The 16,090-nt window shown below is 41.8% G+C and overlaps 1 protein-coding gene across 5 annotated transcripts in view; it reads left to right on the forward strand.

The window, feature by feature from the left end:
- The window catches only part of LOC126267046 (NEDD8-conjugating enzyme UBE2F-like), a 73,707-nt gene that overhangs the window by 33,756 nt on the left and 23,861 nt on the right, over positions 1–16,090 (forward strand). For all 5 annotated transcript variants that reach the window (XM_049971871.1, XM_049971872.1, XM_049971873.1 and 2 more), the window contains one exon: positions 12,980–13,141. In XM_049971871.1, the coding sequence (XP_049827828.1) occupies positions 12,980–13,141 (162 nt within the window). The remainder of the gene's footprint in view (positions 1–12,979; positions 13,142–16,090) is intronic.

Here is a 16,090-nt window from a genome sequence, read left to right on the forward strand (position 1 = left end):
TCTCTTCTTTCTCATGAGAGCTTTCTCTTTCATGTTGAGGTAATTATCACAAATTTTTTTCTTCCCATGAGATCCTATTTCAGGGTGTCTTCGGTAATGCTTGCACCCGCTCATTATTTTCTTCGGTATTTAGGAGTAATTCTTCTGGATTATAACCAGTAGTTATATGTGGTAGGTTTGGATTCCAAATCTTTCATCAGCAAGATCCCGTGTTGCTTCTTCTCGTCTTCCATAGAGCCAATGTTCTTCAAACTTTCAGGTAGTCTAGGTAAAGCACCTGTGATCTAGTTATGTTGTCCCTTTTTGTATAAGACTCTGAAATTATATTCTTGTAAAGCCAAGGTCCATCATGATAGATGAGCGTGAAGTAGTTCACATTTTTTGCAAGAATGTAAGAGCTTGATGATCGTAGAACAGGGTAGAGCATGCTCCAAACAAGTAGTAATCAAATTTTTGAAACACCCATACAACCGCCAAAGCCTCCAATTCTGTGGTTGTGTAGTAGCACAAGCAACTTGATAACACGCGACTTGCGTAAGCTATGGGACAGAATGTTGGCTGATTATTTATTTCCTTGATTTGAAACAAACTGCAACCTAAACCCACGCTCTATGAATCAGTCATCAAACCAAACTTCAAAGTCATATCTGGGTGGAGTGACAATTTTGCATCTGCAAGAGTATCTTATCCACAAGAGTATCTTTGATATTCTGGAATGCAACTTCACAATAATATGTCCACCTCCACGGTATGTTTTTTTTTTCCGTAAAAGTTGATGTATGGGCTCTGCATTCATCACCTGTTTGTTTAAAAATTGCCTATAGAAGATTGTCATTCCTATGAAAGATTTTAACTGCTTCTTGTTCAATGGTGTGGGAAAATTCTTGATAGCATTCCCTATTGCTGAGTAAAAAATGAGATTTTTGCAGGTTAGCTGTCACACCTGCTTTAGTAAATGCATTTATGTCTCTGGCCAAGAGGTTAATGTTTTCTTCCCAAGAAGATGTAGCAATAAGAATATCATTGACAAAAAGCGTAAGTTGACTACGCAGTTCAGGTCTCAAAACAGCATCCAGTGCCTGGATAAACACATCAGCACTAACATTTAGGCCAAACGGAAGAATCTTAAAATGATGGCTTCCCCCTGCATAAACAAATGCTTTGTACTTCCTCAATTCAGGACTCAGCATTATCTGCCAGTGAGAACTTCTGAGCTAACAAGTTGAAACGAATTTCTTGCCATGAAACTTCTGTGTAAACTCATCGAAATGTTCTGGATGAGGAACTATAATCTTATTTATCTGTCTTGCGTCCAAAACTAGTCAAACTTTGCCCTCTGGTTTAGGGGCAACAAATACAGGACTACAGTATGGGGTTGTGGACGGCTCAGTCAACTTCAATCCAACATTCATTGCAGTTCTTAGACAGATCATTGAAGTTGCCAAGGTACAGGATAAAAACGTTGGCCATATGTACTATGTCGGTACAATTCTAAATTACACAGTCTTTCACTATACCAAGTTTTTCACTAAAGATATAGATATTCTGCTGCAATAATTCTGCCAATTTTTTTCGCTGCCGATCATCCAAACAGTTAGATTGAGATATAATATTGGTTAATGCGCATATTTGATACACCTCTTCTGCATTTGATCTCCAATTCTTCTTGAAACACCTTATAAGCTTAATTGTTGAACCCCGACAATATCTTCCGTGGCTACAGTCTTCTCTGATCAGCTCCACACACAGGTTCTCATAATCGATCTTAAAAGAGGCACAGCCTGCAGAGAAGTCAAATTTTACGTCCTTCCCCGAAATACTCGCAAAAATATAGTCCTCTAGTAATTTATTTATTACTAGGAACATGCATAAAGTCCCTAATTTCCTATTCTTAATTCAATAAGAGTCTATATCTTTACCTTCTGTGCCCTGGTACCGATTGCACCTATAATGTCACAATTACTCGCAGGAAAGACTGGTAGTTTCCGGTCTTGTCAACCTCTCAAACATGGCTGCGGAGGTTGCATTCACATATGCACCAGAATCAAGAATTACTTTAATGGTATGACCATAGACTTCTACATATATTGCCAGTACAGGAACGGTCATACACTTGGCTGTACAATGCTGGATGTCGTGCGTAATTTCATCTGCTAGTCTCTGTCCATCGTTGCATTGGATCATAACAACTCTCTTGCTAGAACTCCTGACATCACACCCGACCAATTCTCCGGGCATGATCCGGTCGTCTTTACTTTAACAGATGGGTTCTGGGTTCATCAGTGACATCTGTAATCAATGACAGATGCTCTCTCCAGTCATTTATATTTGAAGACTGCTGGTCAATATTTTGTGGTTGCCAATTTGGATTATTCCCTTGGAGTTGCTGATTATTGTGATTGTTGGTTGTGGTTCTTTTGATTCATGGTTTGCATTGGTTTGAATCTTTGTTTGTTAGGTTTCTTCTCTGCCCAGCGAAGTTGGAAATGCACCACATTGGTATTCAATCTTTGGTCGCCATTCAGATGTTGTTTGTTATGCTGAGCTTGGAAGCTTGAGCTCTGCTGCGCTCTACTACTATTGTTGCCGCTCAGTCCTGGGTAATATGCAAAGTTCTTGTTTACACTAGCCGACAACCCATTCCCATGATTTAATAACTCAAAGGTGATGATAACAGAGAGAGTCTTCGACATTGTCTTCGGGAGCATACATGAGTTCTTGACGCATCTCGACCGGTAACTTTGCCTTAATAATCTTCAAAATATCCACCTGTGGGACTGGAATATCCCAATATCTACTTTTATTCAGGTACTTCTCAAAATGCTGGCACAAGTTCCCACTCTTGACTGAAAATGGTTCTGGGTTATAAACCTTTTTTTTCAGTAGTTCTTGAATTCCAGTAGACCAATACCTATTCAAGAACGTTCACTCAAAATCCTCGTAGGTGCCATAGGTTTCCATAATGTCTGTGAATCATAAACCGTCTTCCCCTTGTATGTATCCAGCGACAAAAGAAATCTTTTGCGTGTCAGTCCATGCATGGGGTAAAGCACCTATGAACCTGCAAATGAAAATCACGGGGTTAACAAATTTCTTCTCCGGACAGAAGACTTGGAACTAGTGGTGCTTTAGGACCTCCTCCTCCATCAACATTTGGGCATATACATTGTTGGGTGATATATTGCCATAAATAGTCAGACACCACATATGGGCCTTTTGTCATAGGCGTCGGGCTACTTATCACTGACACTGAATTCGTCACATTTTGCTTCGGTTGGTCGGAAAATGATGTATGTCAGAACCACTCGCTCTTATTGGAACTTTCTTCAAACAATTTGGTTATATTGTCTTTCACTTCGAGAACTCTTGACCAAATTGTTGGCTTATCACGTTATTATCAATCTGGATAGCTGTGGAATCTGGTACATTAGCCAGTTGAAAGTTCTGCACAGCTTGTTGCAGTTGTTCATTAACACACTGGTGTCAACCTCTTTTCTATAACTGTGACACAATCTGATTTGACAAGTTCCAATTTGGACACAAGAGACTCTACGGTTGAGGTAACATCTTTTACTTTGGCTTGAATTCTGGAGATTTCCTCGGGAACTCTCTCCTGCGACAGCTTCAGATTTGCCTTTTCTGTTGCAAGATCACTTTGTTTAAATGATCTACTTCGCATCTCAAATGCTCAAAATCTTTTCTGGATGCCAATGACTCAACCATAGCAATATACTCTTACATAGTTAGCCTGATATTTGCGTTTTCAGCAACCAGTGCCTCCTGCTGCTTTATGAGACCGTCTTGTTTATAAGAGAGGTTTGCCTGTTGTACTGCTAAAGTATGAACTATAGTAGAAATTTTGTTTTGTTGTTCTGCCATTGATTCTTGTGTGGAGTCTATCCTAGCTTGTTCAGTTGTAACAGACTGCACTTTAGCAGACATATATTGTTGTTTTGCAGTTAACGTCTGCACCGCTTGGGATACACTAAGTAACAGACCTTAAATGTCAAAACTCTTCAGTCCTAGCTGTGGTCATTACAGGTACTGAACTATCAGTGGAAGGGGCATCCTCAACTGACTGAATATTGTCTGTTGTATTCTGTTCCCATTCCATTCTCGACTGGGTGTGTGTCCTAACCATAAATCTGTAAATAAAAAAATCTTCACACGACACATGTAGTTTCAAAATGTTGTTGTTGTGGTCTTCAGTCCTCAGACTGGTTTGATGCAGCTCTCCATGATACTCTATCCTGTGCAAGCTTCTTCATCTCCCAGTACCTACTGCAACCTACATCCTTCTGAATCTGCTTAGTGTATTCATCTCTTGGTCTCCCTCTACGGTTTTTACCCTCGACACTGCCCTCCAATACTAAATTGGTGATCCCTTGATGCCTCAGAACATGTCCTACCAAACGATCCCTTCTTCTGGTCAAGTTGTGCCACAAACTTTTCTTCTCTCCAATCCTATTCAATACTTCCTCATTAGTCATGTGATCTACCCATCTAATCTTCAGCATTCTTCTGTAGCACCACATTTCGAAAGCTTCTATTCTCTTCTTGTCCAAACTATTTATCGTCCATGTTTCACTTCCATACATCTCTACACTCCATACAAATACTTTCAGAAATGACTTCCTGCACTTAAATCTATACTCGATGTTAACAAATTTCTCTTCTTCAGAAAAGCTTTCCTTGCCATTGCCAGTCTACATTTTATATCCTCTCTACTTTGACCATCATCAGTTATTTTGCTCCCCAAATAGCAAAACTCCTTTACTACTTTAAGCGTCTCATTTCCTAATCTAATTCCCGCAGCATCACCCGATTTAATTCGACTACATTCCATTATCCTCGTTTTGCTTTTGTTGATGTTCATCATATATACTGCATTCAAGACACTGTCCATTCCGTTCAACTGCTCTACCAAGTCCTTTGTTGTCTCTGACAGAATTACAATGTCATCGGTGAACCTCAAAGTTTTTATTTCTTCTCCATGGATTTTAATACCTACGCCGAATTTTTCTTTTGTTTCCTTTACTGCTTGTTCAACATACAGATTGAATAACATCGGGGAGAGGCTACAACCCTGTCTTCCCAACCACTGCTTTCCTTTCATGCCCCTCGACTCTTATAACTGCCATCTGCTTTCTGTACAAATTGTAAATAGCCTTTCGCTCCCTGTATTTTACCCCTGCCACCTTCAGAATTTGAAAGAGGGTATTCCAGTCAAAATTGTCAAAAGGTTTCTCTAAGTCTACAAATGCTAGAAACGTAGGTTTGCCTTTCCTTAGTCTTTCTTCTAAGATAAGTCGTAAGGTCAGTATTGCCTCACGTGTTCCAGTATTTCTACGGAATCCAAACTGATCTTCCCCAAGGTCGGCTTCCACTAGTTTTTCCATTCATCTGTAAAGAATTCGCATCAGTATTTTGCAGCTGTGGCTTATTAAACTGATTGTTCGGTAATTTCTCATCTGTGCCACACCTGCTTTCTTTGGGATTGGAATTATTATATTCTTCTTGAAGTCTGAGGGTATTTCTCCTGTCTCATACATCTTGCTCACCAGATGGTAGAGTTTTGTCAGGACTGGCTCTCCCAAGGCCGTCAGTAGTTCTAATGGAATGTTGTCTACTCCCGGGGCCTTGTTTCCACTCAGGTCTTTCAGTGCTCTGTGAAACTCTTCATGCAGTATCGTATCTCCCATTTCATCTTCATCTACATCGTCTTCCATTTCCATAATATTTTCCTCCAGAACATTACCCCTGTATAGACCTTCTATATACTCCTTCCACCTTTCTGCTTTCCCTTCTTTTGGTTATAACTGGATTTCCATCTGAGCTCTTGATATTCATACAAGTGGTTCTCTTCTCTCCAAAGGTCTCTTTAATTTTCCTGTAGGCAGTATCTATCTTACCCCTTGTGAGGTAAGCCTTTACATCCTTACATTTGTCCTCTAGCCATCCCTGCTTAGCCATTTTGCACTTCCTGTCGATCTCGTTTTTGAGACATTTGTATTCCTTTTTGGCTGCTTCATTCACTGCACTTTTTTATATTTTCTCCTTTGATCAATTACATTCAATATTTCTTCTGTTACCCAAGGATTTCTACTAGCCCTCGTCTTTTTACCTACTTGATCGTCTGCTGCCTTCACTACTTTATCCCTCAAAGCTACCCATTCTTCTTCTACTGTATTTCTTTCCCCCATTCCTGTAAATTGTTCCCTTATGCTCTCCCTGAAACTCTGTACAACCACTGGTTCTTTCAGTTTATCCAGGTCACACACACAAAATCAGTACAAATCTACACATGATTTTTTAAAAATATCCATCTACGACTAATAGAAGTAGGAAGACTCTACAGGAAAGGACAGTATTAGATTCCAGACTGGTAAACTTGTTGTTGCTTGCCTGTAGCCTGGACATTCAGGTGATCTGTTAAGATTAACCATACAGCATCGGTCTGCAAGCTCCTCTATCCCCACTGTGGTCTGAAAAAAGTACAGGGTATGCAACGCAGAAACACACGTTATAGGACACTTCCTATCAATATCATACATACATGAAAATGATACAAAATCCTAACAAGTTCCCTAACTTCGCAAGCAGTCATGTCAACTGGTTGTCACTCTAAAATGAGATTGCTTCAATGTCGCAAAGAAAATATAAATTAACTTACTTGCTCTTTTGAATTTATGTCTTTGACAGAGATAAGACAGGTAGGCATTAAAAACCTCCCCTTTAGATTTTTTGCCTAGATGCATGCATTATAAAATTTGTACCTGACTAATACAATCTGTGAAAAACTTTGACTATAGATGAAAGTGGTTTTCTTCATGGATGCTGTAAGGAGGGAACACGTTAGGTACAGGATGAGTTTTCAGTCGGAGGTTTCTTCTTCTCCAGTTCTCAGAGAACACTAGGCAAAGTCGGAGAAAACTGCTACAACTCCAATGAAGATGCTGTCTCCCTTAGCAGCTACAATATTCAGTCGCCGCAAGATTTTCTTTTCTGAAAACAATTTCAGAATGACTAGGTTGAACAACAGTGGCAGTATGATATCTTCTGACTAACAAACTGGTCATTTAAGGAATGTCTTGAACATACAAGCTGATAGCAAAAATATTGCACGTCATCCGGACTGTGATAGTCAGATTTGCCCAGTAGGTGCACAGAAAAGAAAAAAACTTATTAGCCTTTGTAGTAATCCCCTCTCAAGTTAGTCGTGCACACGTGCGCACACCTATGCCTCTACATGGCGCTGGCTGGATGTGTGGTGCCAGTGCTGCATTTCGGCATGTGGATTATGCTGTGATGGGATTGTGTCGGGTGGGGTGGGTGGAGGAAGAGAAGGAGGTGGGGGAGAGGGATCGGGGGTGGGTAGCTTGTGGCTCAGAGGGACGTAGCTGCTTCACTGGCTGTGAATACAGGAAGGAGGGGTGGTAGGTGCAGGGACTTAGGCATGTGATGTACGGTTGTCAGAGCTGATGGGGAGCAGCACATTTTGAATGTGTCGGGATGTTAATTGGAAGAGGGTGGCAGGATGGAGGAATGGGAAACTGTTGGGTGGAGAGTGTGGGGCATTGAGTTGCTAGATACTGAGCCCAGCATGATGACGGGAGCAAAGGATGTGTTGTAATAGAACCTCCTGTCTAGATAGTTTAGAGAAGCTGGTGGTGGAGGAAAGGATCCAGATGGCTGTGTTGTGAAGCAGCCATTGAAATTAAACATTTTATTCTCTGCTGCTTGGTGTCACTGTGTGGTCAAGTTCGTTCTTCAAAACAGCTTGGCCGAGGCCATTCATTGTGGTGGACAGCTGGTTGGTTGTCATACTGACTTCAAAAGCTGAGCAGCATTTGCAGCAAAGTTGGTAGACCTGACTCCTTTCGCAGGTGGCCTGGCCTCTGATGGCGTAATATAAGACTGTGGCAGAACTAGAGTGAGAAATGCTGGTTGGGTGGATTGAGCAGGTCTTGTACCAGGGTCTTCCACAGGTATGTGATCCCTGTGGCAAGGGGTTGATGGTGGGCGTGGCATGGGGATGGACTAGGGTGCTATGGAGTTCGGGTGGGCAATGGAACATCAAATTAGGAGTGTTAGGAAGAATCCTGGGAAGGATGTTCCTCATTTCAGTTTATTATGGAAGAGGCCCTGATGAAGGATATGGTTCAATTGCTCCTGTCCAGGGTGGTATTGGCCAACAAGGGGGACACTCTTTTATATCTGAATCTTGGGGGTGGTGGGAAAATAGAGGGTATGTGAGGAAATGCTATGGGAAATCTATTTGCGAACTATGTTCGGGAATGTAGTGCCTGTCCATGAAGGCCTTTGTGAGACCCTCAGTAGGCTGGTCAGCGGAGCTTTCATAACTGGAGATGTGTCGTCCACGAATAACCAGCCTGTACGGGAGGTATTATTTGGGGTTGAAGGGATGACAGCTGTCAAAATGAAGGCACTGTTGGTGGTTAGTGAGTTTAATGTGGACAGAGGTATGCATGGAACGATCAGGAAGGTGGAGGCCAGCATCCAGGAAGCGCTGCATGTTGTGTTCAGGAGGACAATGCAAAACAGATGGGAGAGAAAATGTTGAGGTTGTAGAGGAATGTGAATAGGATGTCTAGGACCTGAGTCGAAATAGTGAAAACATCAACAATGAACCTGAAGCAGCCTAGGGGTTGCGAGTGTTTTTTTTTCTTTTTTTTTGTCTGTGTGTGTGTGTGTGTGTGTGGGGGGGGGGGGGGGGGGGGTAGACAGGAAGGTTTCCTCTAGATGGCCCATAAACAGATTGGCATGTCACTGTGACTGTCCCCAACACTGGTGAAGCCTTTGTCTGCAGGGAGAATGATAAGGTCAGGATCTGTTTTCAGATTGTGTATGGCTCTTTTATAAAGGTTGATGATACCACTTGCAACCTCTGCTGTAGTGACCCATCCCTGAAGTGTAACACATCCTCCAGTTCCATTACATATATGTTAGAACCCATGACTGTTAATTGAATGTAAATACGTAAAACTGCAACCACTCACTTTCTTGAGTTCTTATTTATTAGTCCGTGAACTGGTCTTCATACCTTTTCGGGTTTATCTTCAGATGTTTTTCTGGAAGCTACATCACTATTTCTAACATGATACTGGTTGTTGTCTCTGTGACAAGAAGATGGAACACACTTCAATGTATCGCCATGACTATTGTTTATCTGTCGATATGGATGCAAAATTTAGTTTTTTGCTTACTGACAGTATGGACGGCTTTCTTCATTAGTGTCCATCTGTCTGCTTCCATTTTGATGGCCAATTGGTACATCTCTACATCTCTTATGTACCAATTGGCCATTAAAATTGAGGCAGACAGATGGACACTAAGGAAAAGGCCACCCATATTGTCGCAGTAAGTAAAAAATTCAATTTTGCATCCATATCGACAGACAAACGATAGTTATGTAGTTATGGTGATATATTAAAGTGTATGCAATCTTCTTGTCACAGAGCCAGCAACCAGTATTATGCCAGAAATTATGACATAACTTTCAGAAAGCCATCTGAAGATAAACCTGAAAAAGGTTCAAAAACCTGTTCATGGAATAATAAATAACTGTTCCAAAAAGTAACTGGTTGCATTTTATGTATTTACGTACCTCCAGTTCCCATTGAAACTCAAAGGCCTTGATCTCCGTAAACCTACTGTCCTTACAACCTTCACTCAACAGTTTGCCCATCCTGCGTCCTTTCACACCCTTGTAATTAAAAGTTCCCATGTCATCTTCAGCAACTGTCACTCCCCACAGACTCCAACAACTGTGCATTCCATGCACGTGCCATCCCTCCCTCTGTGCTGCTAGCCACACACCCCCAAACCCTCACATTCAGTTAAAGCAACAATTTTTAAGTAACTAGATTGAATGCATTTTTAAAATTTTTGAAAACCAGAAGACATCTATGCCCATTGTCCATTGTGACTTGAGTCCGATACTCAAATAAGTTGATCGGCTCTTTAGGGTGCTGTTTTAAAATGTTAATTCACACAAAAATTTAAGTATAATGGAAGTTTCCTTTTTCTTCATTTCAGTTGAGGTTACTATAAAAGGCTCATCGTGAACAGTGATTCCTTGTTTCAAAATAAACTCCCTGACTCTTGAAGGAAGGGACTATAGATTTTTGTGTAACAAAAACTCCTTAGAACATCTTTTGTGGTTCATATCCATGAAATTTGGTTAAAAGCCTTTGTCTTGCAACATCAGAAACCTTCAAGGGTTGAAATGGCCCAGCAGCAGTAATGATGTTTTAAAGTTCTTCCACATATGGAAGCTTACAGTGTTTTGCATGTTCCTCAATCACTGCAAATTAGGGATCTGAGACATGGAAGCTATTTTGAGACTTGTTAAAGTCACCAACTTTGACAAACAGATAAAACAGTTCTGCAGTTCACCTGATCTGTAATGCTGTTGCTCCATCCAGAAAGTTTACATTTGTAAATGGCGAGGAGTTCCGTATTCAGGCACTTCTAAAGTGCAGAAAGCCAATTGGTTTTTGCCTGTTACTCATGTTACATCCTCATTTTCTGTCCCTCCTTCCCATTTTCAGATGAAATGAAAGCTTGAACAACCTTTTCACAAAACACACAAATATACTGTAAGTGGATTTCAGAAACTGAAATGGTAGCAAACTGCATTACAATGTGGCACTGGTTTCATACACAATCTGGTGGTGGGGCACTTCGATCTTTTTGTTCAGCAATTACTTCAGAACATAGTGTTGCCAACTTCTGCTAATGTCACAAATAACAACAACACACAAGAGTTTCCACTTGATTATAGAGGGTGGTCCATTGATCATGACTGGCCCAAATATCTCACAAAATAAACGTCAAATGAAAAAACTACAAAGAATGAAACTTGCCTCGCTTGAAGGGGGAAACCAGATGGTGCTATGGTTGGCCCACTAGATGCCGCTGCCATAGGTCAAACGGATATCAACTGCAGTTTTTTAAATAGGAACCCCCATCTTTTATAACATATTCATGTAGTACATAAAGAAATATGAATGTTTTAATTGGACCACTTTTTTCGCTTTGTGATAGGTGACGCTGTAATAGTCACAAACATATTGGTCACAATTTTAGACAAACTGTTGGTAACAGGTAGGTTTTTTAAATTAAGATACAGAACGTAGATTCGTTTGAACATTTTAGTTCAGTTGTTCCAATGTGATAGGTGTACCTTTGTGTCAGTTGTTCCAATGTGATAGGTGTACCTTTGTGAACTTATCATTTCTGTGAACGCATGCTGTTACTGCGTCATTACCTGTAAATGCCACATTAAGCAATAAATGCTCAAATGATGTCCGTCAACCTCAATGCATTTGGCAATACGTGTAACGACATTCCTCTCAACAGCGAGTAGTTCGCCTTCCGTAATGTTCGCAAATACATTGACAATCTGCTGATGCATGTTGTCAGGCGTTGTCGGTGGATCACGATAGCAAATATCCTTCAACTTTCCCCACAGAAAGAAATCCAGGGACGTCAGATCCAGTGAACGTGCGGGCCATGGTATGGTGCTTTGACGACAAATGCACCTGTCATGAAATACGCTATTCAATACCGCTTCAACCGCACACGAGCTATGCGCCGGACATCCATCATGTTGGAAGTACATCGCCATTCTGTCATGTAGTGAAACATCTTGTAGTAACATTGGTAGAACATTATGTAGGAAATTAGCATACCTTGTACCATTTAGATTGCCATCGATGAAATGGGGGCCAATTATCCTTCCTCCCATAATGCTGCACCATACATTAACCCGCCAAGGTCGCTGATGATCCACTTGTCGCAGCCATTGTGGAATTTCCATTGCCCAATAGTGCATATTAAGCTGGTTTACGTTACCGCTCTTGGTGAATGACGCTTCGTCGCTAAATAGAACGTATGCAAAAAATCTGTCAGCATCCCGTAATTTCTCTTGTGCCCAGTGGCAGAACTGTACGCGACGTTCAGACTTGTCGCCATGTAATTCCTGGTGCATAAAAATACGGTACGGTTGCAATCGATGTTAATGTAGCATTCTCAGCACCGACATTTCTGAGATTGCCGATTCTCATGCAGTTTGTCTGCTACTGATGTGCGAATTAGCTGCGCCATCAGCTAAAACACCTACTTCGGCATCATTTGTTGCAGGTCGTGATTGGCGTTTCACATGTGGTTGAACATTTCCTGTTTCCTTAAATTACGTATCTATCTGGTGAATGGTCCGGACACTTGGGTGTTGTCATCCAGGATACCGAGCAGCATACATAGCACACGCCCGTTGGGCATTTTGATCACAACAGCCATACATAAACACGATATTGACCTTTTCCGCAATTGTTAAACGGTCCATTTTTAACACGGGTAATGTATCACGAAGCAAATACCGCCTGCACTGGCAGAATGTTACGTGATACCACTTACTTACACATTTGTGACTACTACAGCGCCGTCTATCACAAAGTCAAAAAAGTGGTCCAACTAAAACATTCATATTTCTTTATGTACTACATGAATATGTAATAAGAAACGGGGGTTCCTATTTAAAAAATGCAGTCGATATGTTTGACCTATGGCAGCACCATCTAGCGGACCAACCATAGTGCCATCTGGTTTCCCCCTTCAAGGTAGACGAGTTAAGTTCTTTGCAGTTCTTTTGTTTAAAGCTTATTTCGTGAAGTATTTGCCCTGGACACTATCAATGGACCACTCTGTATAGTCCTGCACTGGTGTCGCAGCATACATTACTATGTAATAAAACAATTCTACTTGCCCAATTTTGGTATTTAGTCAATTTAGCTTTCCCACTCCACATTTATATTCTTTTTAGTGTTTGTTTAATACAGCAACTGGCAAAAGAATTGAAATTTGGTATTACTGTGCGCTTTAAAAATAAATATTTTTTTCAAGTGATTGCCTCATATTTTAATGGAAATGACTATGTAATGAATTTCTTTCACAGCCTCCATCAGTAAAATGTCTAACAAAGCTATGGCATCCAAATATCAGCGAGGATGGTGATATCTGTCTTAGTTTATTAAGACAAAATTCTATAGATGGGATGGGCTGGGCACCAACACGAAAACTGAAGGATGTGATTTGGGGATTAAATTCTCTCTTTACGGTCAGTATTCCCAAGTACTGAAGTTACCTTTCAGTAATATAGCATTTTTTTCTCTGTATAGCTTTCAACAAAGTAGATATAATAGCCTACATTATTCTTATTTTGTGTTGCTCAAAAATGTGATACAATTTAGCGAAATCAGTGTTACAGGTGCGATGTATTGCAATTAAAGAAAAATGAACACATAGTCATTATGTTAGTTGTTTTTATAACCGACATTTCATTTTTCAGTTTAATAAATCAGTTTTCCATCTTCCCCAAACATTCCACTTGCTTAGTGATTGCCTGAATTGTGTAAAATATTCTTTATCAAAGCTCCATTGATAACCCCTGTTGTCCCTTGTTTTTCATGAGAAAATAGTTGAATACTCAGTATTTGCCAAGCTTCTGATTATCAAAACGGGGGAAAAAAATTTTGGGCATCAAATGCTAGAATTTTTTCATGTCATTAGATTTCGTCTGCTTGAATCTAGAGTTCCAAAAAGCATTTCATGTTTGTATTTTTTGCATGTTGATTCATAATAGTGTGTAGGTGACACTGCATGTGTGATTGAGAATTTTATGTAAAATCCTTCGTTCTGAAATTTCATGAGGCTACAATTTTTATTGCAGATGAATTATTTGATAATGGTCAAATGTTAAAATCAACTGACAATGCATGCCAGATCAATGTTAAAACATAATTAATTCTCAGATGTATTGCAAAATGACAAAAAGGCAAAAAAAATCAGGTAAGTTACAGTACATATGGAGGTTTATCGACAGTTACTCTTTCCACGGGGAAAGAGAAAACGATCATGATCCCAGAAGCGCCATCCTTAACCACTTTCTCCTGCGGGTCCAAGTGTTAGAATAGGCCCGAGGTATTTCTGCCTGTTGTAAGAGGTTACTAAAAGAAGTCTTACACCTTTCGGCCTTTATGTGATGGTCCCCTGTTGAGTTTGGCCTCCATTCTTCAAACTTCTTCTGAAGAGTGAGCCAATTGGGGAAGGGCGCCTTACAAGGTACTTCATGTCCATCGCGCATTGAGATCTGTAGCCCACTTTCTCATTGTCTCATTTCAGTCCTGCTCATTCACCATCTCTTAGGCGAGGGCACCTTCCTTGGAGCATTTTCCACCATGCACTATCGCTTTCTGTGTCGACGATGACCATGGACTTCTTTGCACCTGATATCCAGCATGGTAGCCAGTCCGTTGTGGTTGGGCTGCCATGTACCCTGCTGGTTGTAGCCCCCTGACCACACAGGGATCGCTCTGCTCATGCCTGTGCCATTAACTCCCCATGTATGCCAAGGGGTAGGGGGGTAGGTGCCCATCCCCCTGGGGCATTGGGACTCCCGGCAATGACCATCGCACCTGAATGGAGTCCGTGGGGAGGGCTCCTGGTTGGAGTGGATGGCATCAAGGCGGATGACACACGATGAAGCGTAGTCCATCATATCTTGTTGGTGATGAAACACAAGCAGTCTCCAAGTGTTCATGAGCTCAATTCAGTGCACAGAAGTGTGACCCCAAATTGTTCCCCTCCCTGGTCACACCATGGGAGGAATGTCAGGCTAAGGATGGCAGTGGATCTTATCCGCCCCGGTATCTTGTATGTTCAAGAGATGATGGGGATCTTTCATGACATGAAGCCTCAGTTTTTTGTTGAGCATTTAGAGGACCAATTCAGGAAGGTGGAGGGCTTGTTCAATGAGATCTGCATCAGTCTTGATAAAAAGAGCATTTCTGCCCAGCCACAGGCATTACTCACTTGTGACAAGTTGGGGATGTTTCAGTTACCATCACGCCCCATAAGAGCTTGTATATTGTCCAGGGTATTACATTCCACAGGGACCTTCTTTTGCAGTCTGATGATGAGCTGCGTGCCAACTTAGAGTGGCGAGGTGTATATTTTGTCCGGCATGTCCACCAGGGTCCGAGGAATAATCATGTTGCCACTGGTGCCTTCATCTTGGCCTTTGAGGGTGATACGTTGCCCGAGAAGGTCAAAGTGATGGTCTACCGCTATGATGTAAAGCTCTATATCCCTCCCCTTGATGCGGTGCTTTATGTGCTGTAAGTTCGGCCATATGTCTTCCCGCTGTACTTCCAATGTCACATGTCAAGATTGCAGATGCCCATCACATACCAATACTCCATGTGCGCTGTCCCACATACATGTCAGCTGCGGAGGGCACCCTTCACCTTGCTCGCCAGACTGCAGGATTCTCCAGAAAGAAAGGAAAATCGTGGAGTACAAGACCCTGGACCAACTAACCGACACTGAGGCTAAGAGAAAATTAGAACGCATGCAACCAGTGCATATGACATCATCTTACGCCGCTGCTACAACAGTTCTAATCCTGTCAGCTCTGCCAACCCCAGTCACCTCTCAGAGCCGGAAGACTACACTTGCCCCCTTGATGATGGAGGGGCATTTCCCTCCGCTTGCTCCTGCATCACCTACTTCAGGAGCAACACCCTCTCCAACCATCGGGGACGTCCGTCCCTACGTCTAAGCTGGAGAAGCGTAAGTCTTCTTCGGCTTCTCTCGCTAGCAAGGGGTCCCTTGTGTCACTCCCTTCCCAGGTTGCTGCCAGTGGTAAAGATGACACACACCAGTGACTGAAGTGCCACAAAAATATCTGGTAGTAGGGCTTTATGATCATCCTCAGTCCTGGAGACTGAGCCAGTGAAGTCCTCTTAGCCAGGGAAACCCAAGGAGCAGCAAGAGAAACCCAAAAAGAAAACACCTAAGGCCTACGAGCTCTGCATCTGAAGGTGAGGTGGAGATTTTGGCATCCGCTGAGGACCTACATCTCGCCAGACCCTCAGACACAATGGATATAGACTGCTCAGGCAATAAGTTGGTGGCAGCAGGTGACTCTGAGGCATAAACTACCTTATTGAATGTTCCATGCCTTCCCAGTCTCACGATGGTGTCATCCCCAGTGGAATTGCAGTTT

Source organism: Schistocerca gregaria, chromosome 4, assembly GCF_023897955.1.
Source record: "Schistocerca gregaria isolate iqSchGreg1 chromosome 4, iqSchGreg1.2, whole genome shotgun sequence".
NCBI classification, from domain to species: Eukaryota; Metazoa; Arthropoda; class Insecta; order Orthoptera; family Acrididae; genus Schistocerca; species Schistocerca gregaria.